The sequence below is a fragment of the Orbicella faveolata genome, unplaced genomic scaffold (assembly GCF_042242905.1).
Source record: "Orbicella faveolata isolate gen_17 unplaced genomic scaffold, um_ofav_v1 contig_12, whole genome shotgun sequence".
Taxonomy (NCBI): Eukaryota; Metazoa; Cnidaria; class Anthozoa; order Scleractinia; family Merulinidae; genus Orbicella; species Orbicella faveolata.
In genome coordinates this window covers 9822501-9846050 of record NW_028301539.1, presented here as the reverse complement: position 1 = coordinate 9846050, position 23550 = coordinate 9822501, and the positions used below count along the sequence as shown (strand labels likewise).

The following is a 23550-nucleotide window of genomic DNA, read 5'->3' as shown; positions in this document are numbered from 1 at the left end:
GCAGAGGTGGTACGAATGCAAATGAGGCTAAAAAGTAATTAAACGATTTCATGTTTTGTTTGTTTGAGTTCAATAGCGGCCAAAGGTGAAGCGAAATAACTTGAAAGCTACCAGTGTGGCTTTTTTATGACCACAACTATTAGTTTACTTCTAGCTTGTGGTCGCGGCCGCGTGTATTTGCAGTTTTTTGATATTTTCTTTGCTCCAGGTGAATACTGTCCAGCTAGCCTGAACTAGCTGCTCGATGTACAGGTACGTTTAAAAGTGAATGTATCGTTTCCACTGCATTAAAAATAGCCCATGTGCATGGAAGGCAAGCACCGCTTTAAAAAAAATTAAGAAAATATTTCATGATATAGCGAGACCTGGTTATCTACTCTAAAGGAAGAGCCATAGTTCGTTTCATTCAGTTTTTTAGTTCAGTTTGTGCAGGTAAGTTCATATTAAGGTAGATCTTAAGGTCGCCATGCAAAACCCCGCCATCTTGAGTGAAATTGAATGTACATTTACAGAATCTGACAATTGCGCGGGAGCTGCTGTTTGAGCACTTCATATGAAGCAAAGCCAGAAACATGCAACGAAAATTTTCCCGGTTAAATTTTACCTCTGGTAAAACCATTTTTCCAATTTAATCTCAATAAATTTTTAGATATATAAGTTTCCGAAAATTTTTACCAAATCTACATAATACAACAAATAATAAAAGCCGCATTTACAGGTGAAGTGACCATTTCAACCCAAAGAGACTTGTTCTGAAAGCATAAGAGAACGATGTTAGTGTTCCGTTCCATTGTAGAAACAGGGAAATATGAACGGGTGAGCATGGTTCTTTAGTCATGGGACCTTCCAACTTTTTCTGTTTTTTTTTGTTGTTGTTTTTTTATCTTTCTGTTCCCGTATCTTTCTAATTAATTTAGTAACGCCTTGCGCTTTAAATTAGACTTCCGAATAATCTAACCATGCCTAGAAAAGGCATCAACCCAAATTCTTATTTAGTGAAGTTACACCTGGTATGCTATTCTCTAAAGGCCGGTGAATTTTACGTGCATCTACTTATAAACAAACTTCATAAAAAAGATTTGCTCGATGTGAAAGGAGATGTTTGAACAAGAGCTGCCTGTCTGGCGTAAATGAAACCTTGAGCAAAGCTTTTATTTACTTTGCCATATGGCAGCGGATGTCTCAAAGCATTTTAGCTTTCATTTCTCTAGAATTCACTAGGCTGTACATCAGTAGATATTGCTTAAATAAATAGCATCTTTTTACGAAACACACTACAAGACAATGCCCGTATATTTCCATATTGTCAGGAGAGAGATTAAGAACGGATAACTCTGAAGCAACATCCTACTTTTAGAAAATTGGAAGGAACTTTAGCAGGAGTGACGATTTAAAATTTAAATAATCAAATTTTACCTTCAGAAAATATGAAACGAATTTATTTATAAAACAAGACATTACTTGCCATTTTAAGTCATCAGTGAAAAGATCAAAAAAGTACACTGATTATCATAAAGCCTGCATATTGATTGCCTAAAAGGATCTGATATTTTCAACTTACTGCTTTACTTAGACTTTTTAGATTAATCTGTCATTCGATCCCAATTTTTCACGCCACAATTTTTTTTTTTTCTGCAAGTAATTGATTCACTAAGTGAGTGAAAACAAACTTCTTAGTTGTGGTAATTTATTTTAAACTTCGTGAAATAAGCTTCCGAATGAGTGGTATTTGCTAGCCAACTGAAATTCGATTCAAATTCGAGTTGTTTTGCTTTCCGTGATATGATTTTGTGTTACAAGACAAAACAAATTAGACGGCTCAAGAGGTCATAGATATTAGTGGTTTTAACATTATTTTAAGCTTTTGAAAAACAGTTCATTAGTTTGAAAGCATACTTTGGTCACAAACCAAAGGGTCATTCTTGTTGCCGTAGTTTAGCCTTCATTTGCATACACGTACACGTTTACCTCGAGACTCCTTGGCCAAAACGTGTCAAGTGAATTTTAATCTTATGTACTTTAAACAAGAGTTATTAGTCATTATACCCTACCCAAATTTGCGGGAAGTGTGTAATGTCCTGATACATCCTGCGATATCAAGTCACTGACCTTATGTGGCTACGATAACAATGTCACTTTCAAGTACAGTAATTTTGCCTTGAGTCAAATTGAAAGGAAGCTTTAAAAAATGGAATATTAAGATCGCAATTAAATATTGAGCATTTTTATTTTCTTTCTAAAATGGAGATGGAGTTTCCAGATTTCTTGCTAAATGTGGTCATAAAATTCTGAAAATGAGACTCCAAACAAATGAGCTTTAAAACAATGACTGACGAGGAACTAGTCAAAATTAAAGTATTGAAGAACAGAAAGGTATACAATTTGTGCCTCGTGAAAATTGCTGAAGCTATACAAGAGTATCCCCTAAATTTTGGCCGAATTCAGGTATTTCGGAATTTTGGCTCGTTTGTTTTTGCCAAGATACGAAACCATGGTTTTGTTGACAACAAAAATTTTTTTTTTCTCTCTCAACAGAGCCGCCAAGTCGCAAATCAATAACCCGCAACAATGAATAGCACCTTAGAAGGAAATCCTTATGATGATCTAATAGCGATAATGGATTCCAGGAGCACTACCGACTACATTATAGAGACGACCCTGTATATCATAATCAACTTGATGGCGCTATTTGGAAACATTCTCGTTTGTTTGATCGTTTATAAAAATCCTCGTTTGCAAACCATCACCTTTCAATATATTTTTGCACTGGCCATTTCTGACGTCGCCATGGCAATGTTTTGCATGCCACTGGTTTGGGGAGTGCTGCTTGTGGGCGAATGGCGGTACTCACAGGAGGTGTGTGGAGTGCATGGCTTTGCAGTTCTCTTTTTGGCCTTTGTTTCTTTGCAAACGATTGCTCTACTTGCTTTCAACCGCTATTGTCGAGTGGTAAAACCTTGGCTATTTCGCAAAATTTTCACAAAGAAGTTCGTGGTGCTCTCCTTGCTCGCTGTAGTAGTCTCCGCTGCGTTCTTTCTCGGCTTACCATTGGTCACAGGTTGGGCATATTTCCATTTCCACTCAGGCAAAATCACGTGCGTGCTTGAATTTCACCATCAAACCATTGACAAGATATATACTGGCGTTTTGGGTTTAGTCATAGTCGTGATTCCATTTGGCTCCATAACATTTTGTTACACCAAAGTGTTCTTGAAAGTACAGAAACATCGACAAAGGTTTCAATCTATCGACTCAATAAGTGCTCAGAGTTCGAGGATGAGTGTCGAGGAAGTAAACATTACCAAGACCCTGTTTGCCATGGTGTTGGGGTTTACGATTTGCTGGGTCCCTGTGTTTGTTATCGAGTTTACTGATTCTGCCACGGGGAACCACTCTTTACCCAGACGAGTATATCTCCTCAATGTCTTTTTGGTATCAATTAGTTCTGCAATCAACCCAGTCATATACGGAGTGCTCAACAGGACATTCAGGTTGGAATATTACAGGATGTGGCCCTGTTGCAGCTGTTGTTCCATGGACGTTTGGGACATCCAACGAGAACAAGAACAAAACGACAAGCCCAAAAGAGCCGACACTTCCACCTGATCTTCAAAACAATTCCCCCTCTGCCACGGGGGAATCACCTTTCCATTGAGTAAAGATGCTATTCTGACTTCTCCAACCCCGTAAACTGGGGTTCCTAGATCAGATCTGTAACTAAATGGCGATCGTGTTTTGGTTTTACTTATAACCATGCAGACAACTTAGAAGAGAATCAGTAGAAATGAGACACTATGACGACAAAATAAAAATGAGACTGAAAAGGCTCTTGAAATTGTCCGATAGTAGCTTGTTTACTAAACGTTTCGGGCTTAGTCCTCCTTCAGTGTATCAAACTGAAGAAAGCCTAAAGACAAAACGTTTAGTAAACCAGCTACTACTATTTGACAATTTCAAGAGCCTTTTCAGGCTCAAAATTAACTTAGAAGAGAGTCAAGCTACCAAAGTTTAATTAGAAGTTTAAGCATTTAAACTGTAGTTAATGAGCTCTGTAGTCTACATCATAGCTGCCATCTAAGGTTGTCACCAGTTCTGTTATCTTTCCCCTATTAGCCATTGTGCAATAACCTTAGGTTGATGTCCAATGCAACCCAATAGTTTTACCATATGGGAAATCATACGACAAAGCTCCCAGTGATTTTCCACCATGCTCTCATGTGATTTCAGCGTGCTATACCCCTCCCAACTCCTTCAATCCCCAGTTAGTAAAATCCCATTGTTTTCTGACCCTGTCGCAGTTGTGAGCTAGTATTCAAGCTAGGCCGTTCTCCGTTTTCTCTGCCGCCTGCAAAAGGTCCTCACTGGCATTAAACGGTCCCAAATGCCTCCCAAATTAACTCGCCACCCCATAACTATTCAAATTTTGGTTTCAATTTACAATTATTTCCATCCCCCCCCCCCCCCCCAAAGTTACAATGTAGACTAGATAATGCTGTGGGCTGCCTTCACCCTAGCCTTTTTTGGTTTTCTACGTGCAAGTGAATTTACTTGTAATAGCAGTAGTTTTAACCCTACTGTCCATCTTTGGCTAATGGATATTACCTTTATCCCTAACAATGAATCCCACAACCACATGCTTGTTTCCATTAAGCAATCCACAACTGACCCCTTTCGCAAAGGCTGTACCTTAACTATAGCAAGGTCCACCACCTCTATCTGTTCTGTGATGGCTATGAAAGACTACCTGCTACGATGTAAACCAGCTGCTACAGGCAATTTGTTTACCTTCACCAATGGCAAGTGGCTCTCCCGTGCCTCCCTGACTAAGGAGCTTCGTTCTGTACTGCAAGGTTGTGGCCTACCTACTGATCATTATTTCACACACAGTATCCGTATTGGTGCAGCTACCACTGCAGCCGCAGCAGGTGTCCCTTCGTGGCTTATCAAGGTACTGGGCCGCTGAAGCTCAGACTGTTATGAACGCTACATCAGAACTCCTCAAGAAACACTATTAGCTATCCCTAAGAAATTAGTCATGGATAATTCTAATGTTGTAATTTAGGTCTACTATAAGATCTGCTTGGACCCTTTCAGCCTTATTATCAACATGCAAATTTCCCCCCACTGGCTTATCCTATTTACTAACACTAGTCGGTTGAAAGAGATTGATTCCCAAATGGCCTTATTTTTTTAGCACAATTTCTCGTCCTTTACTGCCTACCAAGCAGCAATATTCACTTTAATTTCAATGCTGCTTACACAACTGGACTGAAAGGGTCAATCATTTAAGTTAATTCGATTATCTATTGATTTATAACTTTGTGAATCTAGTTAGTACTATTCATTGAGAACCATGCTTCTTGTATCTTATTGTGTGTGGCAGACCTCCTACTGCTATGGAGGTCTGCTTTGCTTTTCTTTCCTGTGGGGTGATTGTGTTCACCCCTCCCCCTCTCGGGCTAGCAGTTAGCTCACACAATCGTGGCAGGGAAGTGCAACCTAGGCTGCACTTTGCCCCACAGTAAGTGCTATGGCCACCCTTGGAAATAGGTCCGGATCTCTCCAGGTTAGTGTCATCGTACCATCTGAACTATTGTCCTCCCAAAGGGGCACCCCCTCTTCTGGTCCATGCTATGTTACTTCCAAGGAAATAGGTCCGGATCTCTCCAGGATGGTGCCATCGTAGCATCTGACCTATTGTCCTCCCAGAAGGGGTCCCCTCTTTTGGTCCCCTTAGTAACATAGGTTCCCCTAGAGACGCCGCTACTCTAGGGGATATAGGCTCTGTCTTCTCTGCTATGTTTTGCCACCATAATCAGTGTTTTGTCTCTGTTTCCTGTATCTACCCAGCAAAAGGGGAGGGGGATTTGCAATCTTGTTACCCATATAAATATCCTCGCTGGTACTGTTAGATCTGCCCCTCCCCCTGTGTGGGTGTGGCTTTAATAATTTACACTAAATTGCACACCAGCAGAATCTCATTACGGCGAACCAACTAGGAAGGTGATCTTTTCCGTAAACAGATAACGGATTTGGACCCAATTCTGATTTGTTGAGCATGCGCAGATTACTTGTGTTCCACTCTTTAACCAATCTGATGTGGTTGGAAATCCATGAATTGCTGCCTTTCAGTCTGAAGACGGCTAAAGTTCGTTATGCTTAAAGAGGGCCAAAAGAATTCTTTGTACACCCTAATTAAGACGCTGTCACGGTATATTTGCTTAAAACTGTTATAAATTCACGAAATGATCGCTAAATTTATGTAGTAAGAACTTAATTAGCTCTAACGAAATGATGATTAAAGGCAATTTCTTGAAGAACGTCCACAGTGCAGCATCAATTTGGCAAAATTTCAACGATTTTTGAGCCAAACTTGAACTTTTGAAAAACTGACAGCCTGATGCTTTTTCAAAACTCCACATCGCAATCGGTTTCCATGGCCGCCATCGTTAAGCCCCGGCCAAACGATCGCAACATGTCAACGCAACATATCGCAACAATGTTGGACGCAACATCTTGCGCGCGTTTGACCACCCTGTTGTGGTGTGTTGCGACGTGTTGCGACATGTTGGGTGTTGTTGGCTCAAATTTGACCATTTTCAAACTTGAGCCAACAAGACACAACATGTCGCAACACTTCGCAACAGGGTGGCCAAACGCGTGCAACATGTTGCGCCCAACAATGTTGCGATATGTTGCGCTGACATGTTCCTATCGTTTGGCCGGAGCTTTAGCCATCATTACTTCCTAATGGGTTTTAATCATTTGTCGAGTACTGCTCTACAAAATAAAGGCATTGTTGTTCAGCTTCCAAGGATCGATATATGTTTTTGAGATTTCCAAAATCCTGCTAAAAATGGTGACGGTGTCCCTTGAAGCATCCAGGCAAAATATCTGAAACTAAAAAGAGACCGAATATAAAGGAGTGCAGCACTATAGTTTGACTCGAATGTATAAATAATTCAAACTATCAAACAACAACGTACGCTTTGTTTGTTTGTTTGTTTGTTTGTTTGTTTGTTTTCTTTTTTCATCCTTTTGTTTGCAATGCAACATAATACACAAAGTGCAAAATTAGGTAAGGTTCCGTGCTCACTGTAATAATTTAAAGCTAACGGAGAAGAGTAACTATCAGCAAAATGCTTTTCTTCATCCAATTTACACACAGTAAAATTACCCCTTGTAAATATTAATCGAACGGACGCGAAAACAATTATATGTGAACATTATTTTCCAACAAACACACTTATTCAAACCTCATTTTTTGTAGTCCATAATGACATTACACACTGCAATAAGAAATAATGTAAACGGGTGGCAAAAGGTGTTGATTAATCCTCATGGGGCAGTAGTAAATGATTTAAATTCATGTCACGTACCAAGTGAAGCTTTATGTTCCAAGTTTCCATTTAAAAAAAATAAAATAAAATAAACCTTCTTGACATGTGCAAGGTTTTCTTTCTTGCTTTTATATTTCTTTGAATGTAACTTCAAACACTGCACAGGGAGACAATTCCGTAACCAAAAATTTTCAGCCCAGGGAGTTTATAAAAGAGAGAGAATTGAAAAAAGTTTAAAAACAATATCTTGTTAGAGACACTTTGGCTAAATTGTAATTCCCAGAGAGAAGATCGCAGCGGCTGCCATAATTATCAACTTTAGACGGATATTTCCTTCGGTTGTTATGCAAGTTAATTTGTTAGCAAATCAGTACTGTCTTTTGACAGCCACCTTTCAGTTTGAAGAAATTTCTAAATAAATCGAGCTGGTTCAAGTTTTATGTCAAAAGGTAGTGATCTTCAACAGTAATAAGTAAACATTACAAACCTCTCCTTCTCTGTTCACTAATTGCGTTTGCGAGTAACACCTGTTTGGAATTTTAATATTGAAAATAGATTCGTCAATCATTGTTCGACGTTTTCGAAACTCGACAAGAAACCTTCATTTCAAGCTCAGAAAACGCCATGCTATCACAAGCAGTGTATGCACTAGAAATTAGCCAAAGGCCTATAAATAACATTGATAATACTGGTTCAACCGAAGAATATCCGAGAGAAAACGAAATGAACACAAATCGTCAAAGTCAGCTGTCAGCGATCTTCAGTCCAATTTTGATCGCTATGAAATTGACGGGGCAGTTCTTCGGTGAAACTGCACTGGGTGAGATAGGTCGTCTGAGAATATGCTACATTTCGCGATTCTTCAGCACGCTCGTCGTTCTGGGCCAATGGCTACTCGTGGTATTGAGTGTTGTAAGTCATTTTCACATAGGTTTCTCGACAACGCCGGAGTTTTTCTTCTTATTGGTTACCACCATTTGGCATGCCCAATGTGCTAGTAGCACCACCGTTTGCTTGGTCGTTTTGCCATTAGCGCAAAACAGACGACCATCGAGATTTGCTCGATTTCTTTCCAGTTTTGGCACGAACGCACCCGAACTAGAAGGGATGAAGGAAAAAGCAGTGAAAGGTTTAACTTTGGGTTGCCTTGCAGCTCTGATCAATACCGTTGTCGTCACCTATTTCAGTGTCTGCTACAGAGGTATAATCTCTATTTTCCCACCATGGTATCCAAACTCGGATACGTACTTGGCAGTGCGGGTGATAGAGATGGTCTTTGGGACTTTCGACTCTTTCGCTTGGATTCTTCCAGCCTTGATCTTCTGCATCACCTGCATGCTCCTGGAAAAGACGTTCGAAACTCTACAAAATAAAATGTCCAAGGAATCCATCCACTCTTTCCCAATAGCACACTTGAGGCGGGAACACCTGAAGCTTTGTGAGATGGTAGAGCTGGCTAATGCTGTGTTCTCGCCGCTCCTCTTTGTGATCGTTTCACTAGACATACCACTTTTGTGTATCAACTTCCATCAACTCATCAAGTCGGCAAGCAGCCAAAAAGACACCATCGTTATTATCAGTTACCTCTACTGGAGTTTGTGTATAGCGACTTTGCTAGGGGTTGTTTTCAAGTTTGGAAGCCGCGTTAACGAGAAGGTAAGTCTTAACTGTCTTAAAAAAGATCTTTTATCTTCTTTCATTATATATCAGATTTTTACGATCTACGATTCAAAGTGCATCGAAGCTGTACTTTCCATCACCATTTTTCAGTGGCCCCTTTCGTTTTTTCACCGTAGCAGAAATGATAAAATGTTTTAAAATTTGTGCATCAATGTTTTGCACATTTTAATATATACGTAGTAAGTATTAAGAGTCATTAATTATGTAATATATACCATACGATTCTCATAAAAAAAAAACAACAAAACCAAAACTAAAAAACTTGGATGTAAAATACATGTTACTGTAGGCCACATTCGTCTTTAATTTATTCATTTTCATTTGCTTCGGCACATCTATGTTGCAATTAAAAAGCTTCAAAGTGATTTTCAGCAGATTTGAATTAAATTGCACCCATTTATTTAACATTTACACTATTTCTTTTTTGAAAAATTTATATTTAATATCTCGTGGAACAGAGCTCTAATGAATTTCCTTTATATTGCTTCCCTTTTTAAGTGCAATTTCATAATTATTTTGGGCTTTTTATTGGGATCGGCGTGGGCAAATTTGATGCGATGTAAATCTTAAAGAAACTAATCGTATGTGTATACATCATGATTGTCGAGAAAAAGAAATCAAAAAGTAAATATGCCATTTTAAACACCGTAGTAAAATCAACACATTCGGCACGAAAACGAAAATGTGTACGGCCCCGAAAATGTTTACTCAGAAACAGTGCGTACGTAGAAAATGAGAACTCGGTACAACTCTGGGGATTACAGTAAACGTTTCTCTTTATTCTTGCTGTAAAACTGACGCACCCTGTATATAGGTTACACTGTAATTTAGCCTTATCAACCAATCAGCTCTTTAAGGGCCCATTAACCGATTCATGCGCGCGCTCGCGCGCGTTGCTAAGGAGGTGAAATTTCACCTCCGGTCGCTTACGTCAGCCTGAGCACGGAAAATAAAAACAACCCCAAAACTTGCAAATTCGCACACATTTTAGATGTTTTTCTTTGTGTTTCGCAAAATGCAAAGTGAAAAAAAAGTACAAGCAAAGACAAAATAAGAGAAAGACAGAAAAGCAAGGGCAATAGAAAGAGAAAAACTAACTCAGTGTGGCTTTGTTTGATCTTACCGAAGTGCGCTGGTAGTTTAAATTGCGCACGCGCTGATAGGGTAACTTCCAATAGATATCGGGCGCACTTCCGGTTTCTTTAAATGCTAAAGGAAACGCGGTTTTTGATTAAATCCAGCTTTTTTCGACGAATTTAGATTAAAGTCAACGTTGGCAACATAGCTAGGCATTCCGTTTTCGAAATAATGCTTTTTTCAGAAAATTACGAATTTTTCAATATTTTAAAATGCTCTCAAATTCTGACCTTTAAGAAATGAAACAAAATCGATGCATAGCGTAATGAGGATTTAAATTAAAGCATTAAATCAATGAAAAAAATCCCGAGAAAGTAATTTGCCTGCGAGCCTTTGCATTTTTTCTGTATTAGTCACATGACCATGGGCGTGGCCTGATGACGTCATCACTAGTGCTACTGATCATGAAAAAGTTGAAACACATGAAATAACTCTGAACTAACTAAAAATAATGAGGTTATATGAGACTAAATTTTCCTTAGCAACGGCTCGAAAAGATCGGTTAATGGGCCCTTAAACCAACCCGTGGTATTTGAAAAGGATATGTTTGTCAAAAAGGTTCTTAGTAGTTGTATGTTACGTGAGAACGCATACCTTTCACAACAATCATTTCCCACACGACCAACCGATCGACTGCTCATTTGCATTATCTGGTCACTACTCCAGGTCCCTATGGCTACCCTATCACGTTAATTACCTGCTGAAAGAATAAATTAACAGCGAGATTTCACGGAAGACCTGGTGACTGACCGCTAATTTGCATAAATCTGCCCGGATCACTCCTAAAACTCCCTCTAGCTATGTGCTCTCACTCGTTAAAAATGGAGTATGTTTTGCCCCTTATCACTTTGCCATATTGATGCAGATTGAACTGCTTTAGATCTGGGACTCTCTATTCATAAATCATTTCACTCCAGATGTAAACTAAATGTTCCTTATTCGTATTATATAGCAACATTAAGTCGTAAAGTGTTATAAGACACCATAGGCTGCATTATGTTTTGAAGTCGGGTTATTTCCCGAAATTTTTTACTTGCAGGCTCACAGTTTCTATGAAACCTTACAGAAATCTAAGTTTTCTGTCGAAGACATAAAAGAACATACTGAGGTACGTGCTGGAAACGAAAAGGGTCTTTCAATGATCATCAGGAGTCGAACGGAACACGAGGTCCATACCCTTACAAACAATGAACAAAACAATAGCGTTATCAATACTGTGCAAATGCAGCAGTAATCGCTAAATGTTATATATATGACTTTGTGGGGAAAAGAAAGAAAAGAAGAAAAATATTCATCAATTATGACATCGGTTCTTTGCCAAAGTGCGCAGTAACATTGTTAGCCTCTTGTAGGAAACAGAAAATTTTTCTGCATTTAAATAATGCTTCAGAAGTGTAGTCCCCTCTCGCGAACCCATGTACAAAATTGCAGCAGAAAAAAACCATCGGAGCAAGGACGTTAACCAACTCCACAGTCAACTCACATATGAAAACGGGTCTAGGATACAACTCAAATCATTTTCTCTCACTTCGAATTCATCGAAATATTTTATGACCTAGTCAACCGACCAGTCTAGTAAAATATACCACAATGTTAATGGCATCGTAATGGTTTTTATTTTGTGTAGTTGATGCTCTTCCTTGCCCACTTGCGGGGAGATCCCATCGGATTGTCTGTGGGGGGATTGGCGGTTATCAGCAAGTCGGTGTTCCTCACGGTTAGTATACAAATGACAAAAAATTATGACTGTAAATAAGAAATACTACATTACTGCATTATATAGACAGGCGTTTGAGGAGGGCTTCAAAGCTTAAGCGGGTAAATAGGCTATTTCATCTTTAAAAAAATCAGGACTCGGGAATCAGGAGTCGGACGTCGAGAGTCGAGAGATTCGAGTTTCGAGACAATTCTAATTGGTTGATTGATTGATTGATCGATCGATCGTTTGATTTATGGACTGGTTGATTTAATGTTTGGACTGCAGACTTCCTGTTTAACAAGCTCTTTTTACGGTCTTGAATCTCAGTCCCTCGGTTTTTTCCATGGTTACATGAGATCGCTTCCCGAGGAAAAAAAATGTCTGGGCCATGTAACCACAACGGAAATTTTACCACTACTTGAATGAGGGTTAGCAGAAATCGGCATCTTCCACCTGAATCTGGATACTCCCACCCCCTCCCCCACCCCCACCTGAAAGTTATCTTATAGCTTAAACTGACGTGTATATGAGCGTCTCTTGCATTACACCTTACCTTATTTGGTTCCATAGCTCTTTGGATTAATTGTGTCGTACTTCATCGTACTGGTGACGTTACCAAGTTAAGCTCACGGAGAGAAGAATACCCAAAGTGAGCTAAAGTTGTAGAAGATTGGAATTTAGCTTCCAACTCAGGAGTGCTCAGCAGGACATTCACGGGTTGCAATATTACAGGATGTGGCCTTGTTACAGCTGTTGTTCATTGGAAGTTTGGGACATCCAAAGAGAACAAAAACAAAACAACAAACCCAAAAGAGCAAATTTCGAAACAACTTTGCGTCTGACTAACCAGCTATACACTAAGCAAAGTTGGTTTTCTGACCTCTTCATGCCCGAAAACTGTGGAAACTATTTTGCTGTTACTTAACCAGACAACTTAGAAACTAGTTGAGCAATCATAATTTTACCGGGAACAAACTAGGAGATGATATTTTCCGCAAACAGCAAAGGGATTTTGACCTACTTCTGATGTGATTGTAAATCCACCAATTGTTGCCGTAAGTTTCAGTTTGAAGATGGCCAAGGGTCGTTATGCTTGGAAATGGCCAAAATAATTCCCTGTGTAACTTAATAATACAGGCAAAAGACTGAAACTGAAAAATGACCCAAAAAAGAGGGCAACACTATTGCTGACTCTAATAAATTGTTCAAACTAAAAAACAGCGACGCAACTTTTCTTACCATAATATATACCAGGTAAAAAATTAGTAAGACTCCGTAGTCACTGTAATATTGTAAACCTTATGGAGAAAAGTAACGAGGAGCAAATTGCTCCTTCTTATCCGACTGATCATGAATATCAATGAGAAAATATCTTTACACACCTTTACACCTGGTAGATATTGAACGGGAATGAAAACGATAACTTTTGAACGTTTTTCTACCACCAATACACTTATTCAAACCCTTTCGGAGTCCATTAATACATTACTTATAATAAGGAATATAGTAAACACATAGGATAAAGTATTAATTAAACCCCTAGGAACAGAAGTAAGTGATTGAAATTCATTTCACGTACCAAATGAAGCTTTAAGTTCCCAATTTCCATTTTTAGAAAAAAACAGCAACAAACAAACAAACAAAACGAATAAGAATTCAACACAAAGTTTTCTTTCTTACCTCCTTATTCCTCTGAATGTAATTCCAAACACTGAATAATTTAATATGGAAAAAATTCCGCGACCAAACATTTCAGCCAAAGCAGTTTATCACAGAGGAAGATATGAAAAAAAGATTAAAACATGTACAATATCCTGTTGAGACCCTCTGGCCATATTGTAATTGGTTGAATGAAGATCAGCGGCTGCCATAATGGTCAACTTTGGATGGAGTCTTGCCTAAGTTGTTATGCAAGTTCATTTGTTAAGCAATCAGCACTGTCCTTTGACAGCAACCTTTCGTTTAAAAAACTATTCTAAATCATTGGAATCGAGCTGGTTTAAGTTTTATGTCAAAAGGTAGTGATCTTTATAGTCAGCAGTAATAAATAAACACTGCAAACGATTTCCATATGACAACAAAACATTATCAAGTTCTCTGCACTGTAATTGAGTTTGCGAGTAACACCTGTTTGAAGATTTAATATTCAGAATAAATTCGTCCATCATTGTACGACGTCTTCGAAACTCAACACTGAGAAACCTTCATTTCAAGCTCGGAAAACGCCATGCTATCATCACGAGCAGTGTATCCTCCAGAAATTAGCCAAAGTTCTATAAATAACACTCATAATACTGGTTCAACCGAAGAATATCCGAGAGAAAACGAAATGAACACAAATCGTCAAAATCAGCTCTCAGCGATCTTCAGTCCAATTTTGATCGCCATGAAATTGTCTGGGCAGTTTTTCGGAGAAACCGCACCGGCTGAAATAGGTCGCCGAAGAACAGGCTACATTTCGCGATTTTTCAGCACGCTCGTCGTTCTGGGCCAATGGCTACTCGTGGTATTGAGTGTTGTAAGTCATTTTCACATAGGTTTCTCATCCACGCCGAAGTTTTTCTTCCTATTGATTACCACCATTTGGTATGTCCAATGCGCAAGTAGTACCGCCGTTTGCTTGGTCGTTTTGCCATTAGCGCAAAACAGACGACCATCGAGATTTGCTCGATTTCTTTCCAGTTTTGGCACAAACGCACCCGTACTAGAAGGGATGAAGGAAAAAGCAGTGAAAGGTTTAACTTTGGGTTGTCTTGCAGTTCTGATCAATACCGTTGTCGTCACCTATTTCAGTGTCTGCTATAGAGGTATAATCTCTATTTTCCCACCATGGTATCCAAACTCAGATACGTACTTGGCAGTGCGAGTGATGGAAGTGGTCTTTGGGACTTTCGACTCCTTCGCTTGGATTCTTCCAGCCATGATCATCTGCATCACCTCCATGCTCCTGGAAAAGACGTTCGAAACTCTGCAAAATAAAATGTCCAAGGAATCCATCCCCTCTTTCACCGTAGCACACCTGAGGCGGGAACACCTGAAGCTTTGTGAGATGGTAGAGCTGGCTAATGCTGTGTTCTCGCCGCTCCTCTTTGTAATCGTTTCACTGGACATACCGCTTTTGTGCATCAGCTTCCATCAACTCATCGAGTCGGCAAGCAGCCAAAAAGACACCATCGTTATTATCAGCTACCTCTACTGGAGTTTGTGTATAGCGACTTTGCTAGGGGTTGTTTTCCTGTTTGGAAGCCGCGTTAACGAGAAGGTAAAGATATATTTTATCTACTTTAATTATATTGCGGATTTGTGCCATCTAGGATTCAAAGTTTGTCGAAGTTGTACTTTTAATCGGCATTTTTTTGTGGTCTTTTTTGGCTTTGCACTGTACCAGAAATTTCCAAATGTTTTAAAACCTAGTACATAAATTTTTTTTTTTTTCTTTAAGCTATACGTCCGTAAATTAAGTGTATTATGCCATAGATAATCATTAAAAAGCAAAACTAAAAAAAACTTTGATATAAAATACCTTTTTCTGTAAGCCACAGCCATCAGAAGTATAATGATTTGTCTTTAATATAATTTATTCATTTTGATTTGCGTCGGCATATCTATGGGGCGATTAAAAGCCTCAAAGTGATTTCCAGCAGATTTATATGAAATTGCATCCATTTATTTTACATTTACACTGTTTCCTTTTTAGAAATTTCTATTTAATATCTTGCGGAGCAGAACACTAATGAATTTCCTTTATACTGCTTCCCTTTTTAAGTGCCATTTCCTTATTATTATTATTATTATTTTTATTATTATTATTGTTATTTATTTTTTTATTTTTTTATTTTTTTATTGGGTTCAGCGTGGACAAATTTGATGCAATGCAAATTTTAAAGAAAGTAATCGTTTGTATATAAATCATGATTATCGAGAAAACGAGATCAAAAGTAAATATGCCATTTAACCCTGAGTAAAGTCAACACGTTCGGCACGAAAACGAAAATGTGTACAGCACCGCAAATTTTTACTCAGAAAGTGTGTACGATGAAAATGGAACTCGGTACAGCTCTGGGTATTATAGTAAATGTTTATGTTTTGTTGTTGCTGTTGCTGTGAAACCGACGCACCCAGCTGTAGTTTGTATTATAACCTATTTCAGCGTTATCAATTAATCAGGTCTTGAAACGGACATGTTCATATCATACATTTGACAAGGGTTGTCAAAAAGCTTTTGAGGAGTTGTATGTTGCGTGAAACAGCATAAATTTTACAGTAATCATTCGGCCCACAAGAACGACCTACCGCCTGCTCGTTTGCATTATCTGGTCACTCCTATAGCTCTCTCTAATTATGCTATCACGTTAATCACCCGCTGACAGACTATATTAACAGCGGGAGTTGACGGACGACCAACCGATCGACCACTAATTTGTCTGATGACTCCATTCACTCCCGCCTTTGGTGTATGAGCTATCACTCGTTAAAAATAGAGTATTTTTTGCCCCTTATCACGTTGTCATAGTAATGTAGATTGAACTTCCTTGGATCTCGGACTATCTGCTCATAAATCACTTCAGTCCAGGTGTACACGCAACGTTCCTTTTTCGTGTTATAAGGCAACAGCATACTATGTTTTTGTTCCCTTTTTAGCCTTGACCGTGCACAAAACACAACAGCTGCTTACTCCGTACTGAGGAACTAACCAATAGAAACGTGTTGGTTACGTAATTTATGCATAGTGTATGAGCACAAAACAAAAGACTGTGCACGGTCGTGGACCTTCCAACATAAATCTTGGCATCTTTGTTTACTCCTTTGATGTTTGCCTTGGTTCGTAATTTATAACCAGTCCCCTCTATTAACTATGGCAACAGTAAGTTTTTAAGTGTTGTAAGACACCATAATTATGTTGCATTATATTTTAAAGTCGGCTTATTTTCCCAAACTTTTTACATGCAGGCTCACAGTTTCTATGAGACCTTACAGAAATCTAAGGTTTCTGTCGAAGACATAAAAGAAAACACTGAGGTACGTGCTGGAAACGAAAAGGGTGTTTTGATGATCATCAGGGGTCGAGCCGAACACATACCCTTACAAACAATGACCAAAATAATAGCGTTAACAATATGGGGCAAATGCAACAGTAATTTCTAAACATTGTATATATAACTTTGCGAAAGCAAAAAGGAAATAAAGAAAAAAGGTGCATCAATTTTTTTTCCAATAGAGTGCCCGATAACATTGTTAGCCCCTCGAAGATTCTTGATGAGTCCATCTTACCAATCCTCGCAGGCCAACTCATTTAAAGAAAATTGTAGTATATAAAAACCTTGGGAGCAAGGACTGGAACCAATACCAAACCCACCCCACATATGAAGGCGGGTTCAGGATTAGAGGCCAAATCACTGTCTCTCGCTTCGAATCAGTTGATCAATTAATAATTAAAATATTCTATGACCCAGTTTACCAACCAGTGATGTGAAATAGATTATAATGTTAATTGCATCGTAATGGTTTTTATTTTGTGTAGTTGATGCTCTTCCTTGCCCACCTGCGGGGAGATCCCATCGGATTGTCTGTGGGGGGATTGGCAGTGATCAGCAAGTCGGTGTTCCTCACGGTTAGTATACAAATGACAAACAATGATGACTGTAAATAGCAACTCAGGCAGTTTAAGGCCTGGGTCAGGACTGTGAAGTAGAAGTATGGTTGGGCAATTATATCTCTTGTTATATTTGTTTTACCAAGCTGAACTTTTCCCTGATTAAAAAACTCACGCGACATGTCATTTGATCATTTTGTTAAAATTTGGTAAATCGGCGAATTGGTGGCGAATTTTCATGCTATTGGTCAATAAATGAGTGTTTGCGATGCAAATTTAAATTATCTACCTTGCTACGTTTGGAATGATCTCCCTTGATTTCGTTTATGGAAGATATAAATGATCAAAAGTCGAATTTTGTTGAAAAAAGTACCTTTCACCCTATAAAATGTTTCTGTGAAAAGAGGGACGGTCATTCCAAACGTGAGAGGATGGTAATAATTGATCTGCATCTCTAACGCGGTTTTGCAGGATGTTATTACTAAAAACCGCCACCAATGAATGAGTTGCCAGTAATCAGATATCCATGTTTGCGCAAAGAACTCTGGGATCGTCAGGGGGCAAACATTGCAAGTCGCTAGAAGGAAATGTATGGCGCAATGTTGTTTCGACGCCCAAAAACATGGTTTTGGAGAGAGATCAACGCTTTTTCGCCGTTGTTTTATCGCAAATGAATCTTCGCAATGTTGATACATGGAAAATGTAAGTTTTTGTTTGAATAACCGTGAAATAAATGATAAAATTTACCGATAAACTCCCTCTTGCCTGCGTGATTGTGAAATACATTGAAGAGAATATTGAAAATTTCAATACACGCCTGATCTCGAGAGGCTACCCGGAACAAATGGTAGAAAAGACCCTCCAAGAAGTTAAATATAAAGACAAAAAAGAAGCTCTAAAACAGAAATCGAAAATTGCAGAAGGAACTATTACCCTTTGTGTCGGGCAATTTCACTCAACCGTCAATACCAAACTTTGGAAAGCAGAATCACGCACAAATGGCAATTTTAAATACAAATACTCCGAGATATATTCAAGGAGCCACCCTTGATCTGTTATAGAAAAGGAAAATTACTGAAATACGTGCTTGTAAAAGCAAAACAAAGGCTTTGAGCAACACAGTAGCCACACAGCATTAGTCGCGCGGACTCATTTGTCATTAAATCAACCCCAAACAGTACAATGATCGCCACCGCGCTCATTTCCAGTACTATTTGCATGACTGAACTTTCAAATAAGCCAAAAGTAGCCTGTACACAACTTAAAAGGCTTTACTGGGTTATTTCTTCTCGATTTGTACCTAATTAATTTTGTAATATTTTCAGACCATTACGCGATGTAAATTTCGCAATAAACCTCACGCAAGCAGCGGAGTTTATCGGTAGATTTTGTCACATATTTCACGGTTATTCAAACAAAAACTTACATATTCCACATATCAACATTGCCCAAATCCATTCGCGGTAAAAACGACGGCGAAAAAGCGTTGATCTCTCTCAAAAATCGTTTTGTTGTACCTCGAAACGACTCTTCGCCATACATTTCCTTCTAGCGACTAGCGATATTTGCCCCCTGACGATCCCACAGTTCTTCGCGCAAACACGGGTATCCGATTACTGGCAACTCATTAATTCCTCAAATAGTTGCTATTTTCCGCTAAACGTCACGTGACATGTCATGTGACCTGTCAGAAGTATCAATAGCGTCGCGCACAGTTTTTGAAAATAGATTACGTCACCAGAGACCCCCCACATGACACAGACAAGAATTACAGTCCGGTAGAAGATTTTGTTATGGGCGCGTTGTATTCTAAACCAGAAAATCAGGCAAAAAAGAAGGATTGGTGGTCTAAGTTCTTGCTTAGCTTAAATAATGTTAGAAAGCAAACACTGCTGCCGTGGGTAATGTAAAACGGATTCAAGGTGTCCAAAAAAGAGCCTGAATGTCACAAATTGCTCGAGGATCTTACAAAGCTGCATGACCGTCGGACAGATCTAGAAACCATCAGAAATTAGAAGTCGAGAACTTTTAGCGCGGCGGTTGTGACTAGCCGATTAGAATACTTCACAGGGAAACGTATTACGATGGATCGGAAGAATCTTATCCATTGTTAATCGTGGCCTTAAGAGAAGACTTATCAGCTGACCTATTGCCAAAAATTCCCAAATTTGTACGACCTGAGCCGTCCACTCAAACAAATACGATAGAACAGGAGGACATAATTATTATCCCTGAGACAATTCCAAATGCATGGCAGAATTAGGTTTACTGTGCAATATAGAGGACCTAGATTTTAATAGAGCCATTTATTCGACCACATAAACGAATCTGTGACTGTTAGCAGGCCTCAACTGCATATATTTCATAGATAAATATGGTCCGATACGTGTAACATAAATAGCACGGGCTAAAACTGTCTTTGTATATGCCAAGACAGAGTGGGCCAATTTCATCACGGCAAGGCAACCAATCGGATCGAATCTATGGCGTTTCTTTGCTGGCTTGCTGGCTTTCTTGTGAGTAATACACCTGAATGTCGAGTACAATCGCATGATCTACTAAGATCTAATAAGGACGTAACGACGCATAAACAGCCTTTGTATTTACCATCATACTTTGCCGCCCTCTTTCAATCTCTGTATTATTATTATTCCAAGGTACGTGTTGGGAGTTTTCTCTAACATTTGAGGCCATCAGCGCGCGAAATTACTCACTGAGTATTGAGCTACAGCGCTCGCGAGCGCCGTTGTCCCATACGTCGCTTTCAAAGAAGTAACGCATGAAATGGTTTGTTTGTCTGAGTCACACCGGGGATTAAATTTTCGTGACGCCATTTGTACGCGACGCTATTCTAGTTTAAAATATTCAGGACGTCAAAACCCAACTGTGTGCTATATCTGGTTCCATTGCCATTTATACCTTCAGAAATATAACTAATAAATTATTTTCACCGGTAAAAGCCTTGAGAAATACTACATTACTACATTACTACATTACTACATTACTACATTACTACATTACTACATTACTACATTACTACATTACTACATTACTACATTACTACATTACTACATTGACAGGGCGTTTGAGGAGGGGCTTCAAAGCTTAAGTTAAATAGGATTTTTCAACTTGAAAAGAAAATCAGGAGTCGGGAGTATGTAGTTTCGAGTTTTGAGTTTCAAGACACTATACTGCACATCTGAGCGAAACGCTACACAGCATACATAACAATACCAACAAACAGTAGAGACAATACAAAGAAACAATACATAAGTAGATACGTTCTTTGTTTCTGTGTTTTCATGACTTGAAACTCGAATAACTCCGCTTGACTCTTCAAGCAGTTTCGAGTGACTGCCGCTGTCCTGATTTTTGTTCTTTTTGGAGTGCTTGCTTGCTGTTTTACCTATTTACTTAACTGATTGATTGATTGATTGTTTGATTGATTGATTGATTGATTGATTGATTAACCGACAGACCGATCGACCGACCGACCAACTGAATGACTGAATGACTGAATGACTGACTGACTGACTGACTGACTGACTTGACTGACTGACTGACTGACTGACTTGGCTGACTGACTGACCGACTTACTTACTACTTGATTGATTGATTGATTGACTAACTCATCATCATCATCATCATGTTATTTAGTAGTCAACAACTTAGTTATCATCATTTTATTTAGTAATGCAGGACTGACTGACTGACTTACTGATTGATTGATTGATTGATTGACTGACTGACTGAGTGATGACTGACTGACCGATTGACTGACTGACCGATTGACTGACTGACCGATTGACTGATTGACTGATTGACTGATTGACTGATTGACTGATTGACTGATTGACTGATTGACTGATTGACTGATTGACTGATTGACTGATTGACTGATTGACTGATTGACTGATTGACTGATTGACTGATTGACTGATTGATTGATTGACTGATTGTCTGATTGACTGATTGACTGACTGACTGATTATCTGACTGACTGACTGACTGGCCGGCTGACTTATGACTGACTGACTGACCGACTGATTGACTGATTGACTGATCGACTGATTGACTGATTGACTGACTGACTGACTGACTGATAATTGACTGACTGACTGACTGACTGACTGACTGACTGTCTGACTGACTGAATGACTGACTGACTGACTGATGACTGACTGACTGACTGACGGACGGACTGATTAATCGAGCTGTCTTTTCGGTCGCGAGCTCGCAGATCTCAGGTGTTTCAGGAGATCGTTTCCAGAGAGAAAAAAAAAAAAAGAACGAAAATTTTACCAATACTTAAATGAGGATTAGCATAAATCGGCATCTTCCACCCGAATCTGCATACCTCCCCCAACCCTCCTGAAAGTTAACTTATGATATGTTACACTTACGCGTGTTTTGTTCGCGGTTCCACAGCTCTTTGGATTAATTGTGTCGTACTTCATCGTACTGGTGACGTTACCAAGTTAAGCTGACGGAGAGAAGAATACCCAATGAGAGCTAAAGCTGTAGAAGCTTGCAATTTAGTTTCAAACTAACTTTGTACTGTTTATTTCATAATTTTTATGTCTGGCGTCGTGTTCAAACTTATACAATAGGAACCTTACACAAAACACGACGGCAACGGCAACGAGAACGTCACCAAACAAAAGTTTTAATGAATAGAACAATGGCTGTGCACGTGCGTTTTAATTCTTGGTCCATTTCTTTGCCGTCGTCTGCAAAACCGCAACGTGAAATGACCACATTTTGCGTTGTCTGGAGAACGTGAACCACAACGGCTAATTGTTTGTATTTCTACTTGGATTTGTACGCATTCGTAGCGTATTTAGCATAGGCAAGTTTGAATATCGACAAACACACTCAATAGATCTAAATCAAAAATGCGAAATTCCAAAGTAAAATAGAAACACATTTTTTATTAGTCGTCGTCCTCGCCGTCACCGTCCTATATGCGTAAGGTCCCTAATCACATTTGAAAACCACGATGAAGTTTTCAAAATAACGAATGCCTTAATGATCATGAAAAAGAGAAAACATGAAGGATTTTGGTAGTAGTAGTTGTTATGTAGTGCAGTCCAACCTCTATTAACCAGCCACCTATTAGCGGCCTCCCGTTATTAAGCGGCCAGATTTTCAAAATCCCGAAATTATTCTCAGTAAAATACTGCAAATAAAACACCTATTCAGGGGCGTAGCCAGGATTTTTCAAAGGGGATGTCACACTGTGTCAAAGTGAGGGTACTCGCCAGATTTTCATGTCGTTTTTATCACCATATTAATTCTTTTAAGTCAACTCCGAAATGTCTGAGATGTGGTGTTCCCCAGGGAACAATTTTGGGACCTCTTCTGTTTTTGATATACATTAATTACTTATCACAATGTCTGACATATCCAGAACCCGGAATGTACGCAGATGATACCAGCCTGACGCTTGCCAGCACTGACATGGAACATATAAATTATTGCCTTAATTACGACTTGAGTATTGTGTACGAATGGCTGTCTATCTGCTAACAAGCTTCTTATTGCATCAAGGCAGAAGTTATAAGAAGTTATGGAAAGTCCCTCGATTACTATAAACGAGAACGCAGTAGAGTAAGTAGTCTCCACTAAATCCCTTGGAGTTTATGTCGATCAAAATGTAAACTGGGAGTGTCATATTGAAAATATCTCTAAGAAGATAGCTTGTGCCATTGGTGCAATTACTCGAATTCGGCATCTCACTCCATTCAATATTTTGATTAAAGTTTATAATAGCCTTGTTCAACCACATTGTGATTATTGCTATGTAGTGTGGGGAAACTGTAACAAGGGCCTTTATGAAAAACTCCAAAGGCTTCAAAATAACGCAGCTGGTACCCCAATTTCTGCGAACTATGATAGTAATATGGATGATTTGTTTCGGGCACTGGGGTGGCGAAGACTCTACTATCAAAGATTGGAACAGAAGTCTATCCTAATGTATAAAACACTACGTGGTATGACACCTGATTATCTAAGATCAAGATTCGTATATCGTGACAATGTAAGTGCTTATCTTTTAAGGAATAACGAAAACAAATTAGTTCTTCCATAACCTCGAACTG

General features: G+C 39.0%; 3 protein-coding genes and 1 pseudogene across 3 annotated transcripts in view; all 4 read left to right on the top strand.

Moving 5' to 3' along the window:
• The first annotated feature begins 71 nt into the window (after window positions 1-71).
• LOC110051401 (histamine H2 receptor-like) lies at window positions 72-4324 on the top strand. Its single transcript, XM_089283689.1, has 2 exons — window positions 72-252; window positions 2536-4324. Exon 2 carries the CDS (start codon window positions 2569-2571, stop codon window positions 3604-3606), a length of 1038 nt encoding a protein of 345 aa, XP_089139815.1. The 5' UTR covers window positions 72-252; window positions 2536-2568; the 3' UTR covers window positions 3607-4324.
• LOC149116513 (uncharacterized) lies at window positions 3785-5370 on the top strand (annotated as a pseudogene).
• Window positions 5371-7617: 2247 nt separating this feature from the next.
• LOC149116512 (uncharacterized) lies at window positions 7618-13565 on the top strand. Its single transcript, XM_089283759.1, has 4 exons — window positions 7618-8996; window positions 11197-11265; window positions 11785-11874; window positions 12427-13565. The coding sequence occupies exons 1-4, from the start codon at window positions 7965-7967 to the stop codon at window positions 12478-12480; spliced, it is 1245 nt and encodes a 414-aa protein (XP_089139885.1). The 5' UTR covers window positions 7618-7964; the 3' UTR covers window positions 12481-13565.
• Window positions 13566-13639: 74 nt separating this feature from the next.
• LOC110040313 (uncharacterized) overlaps window positions 13640-23550 on the top strand; it is a 10186-nt gene continuing 275 nt past the window's right edge. Inside the window, exons 1-4 of the mRNA XM_089283677.1 lie at window positions 13640-15118; window positions 16807-16875; window positions 17378-17467; window positions 21878-23550. The exon at window positions 21878-23550 is cut by the window's right edge and continues 275 nt beyond it. Coding sequence (XP_089139803.1) covers window positions 14084-15118; window positions 16807-16875; window positions 17378-17467; window positions 21878-21931 — 1248 coding nt within the window. The 5' untranslated portion in view covers window positions 13640-14083 and the 3' untranslated portion in view covers window positions 21932-23550. The remainder of the gene's footprint in view (window positions 15119-16806; window positions 16876-17377; window positions 17468-21877) is intronic.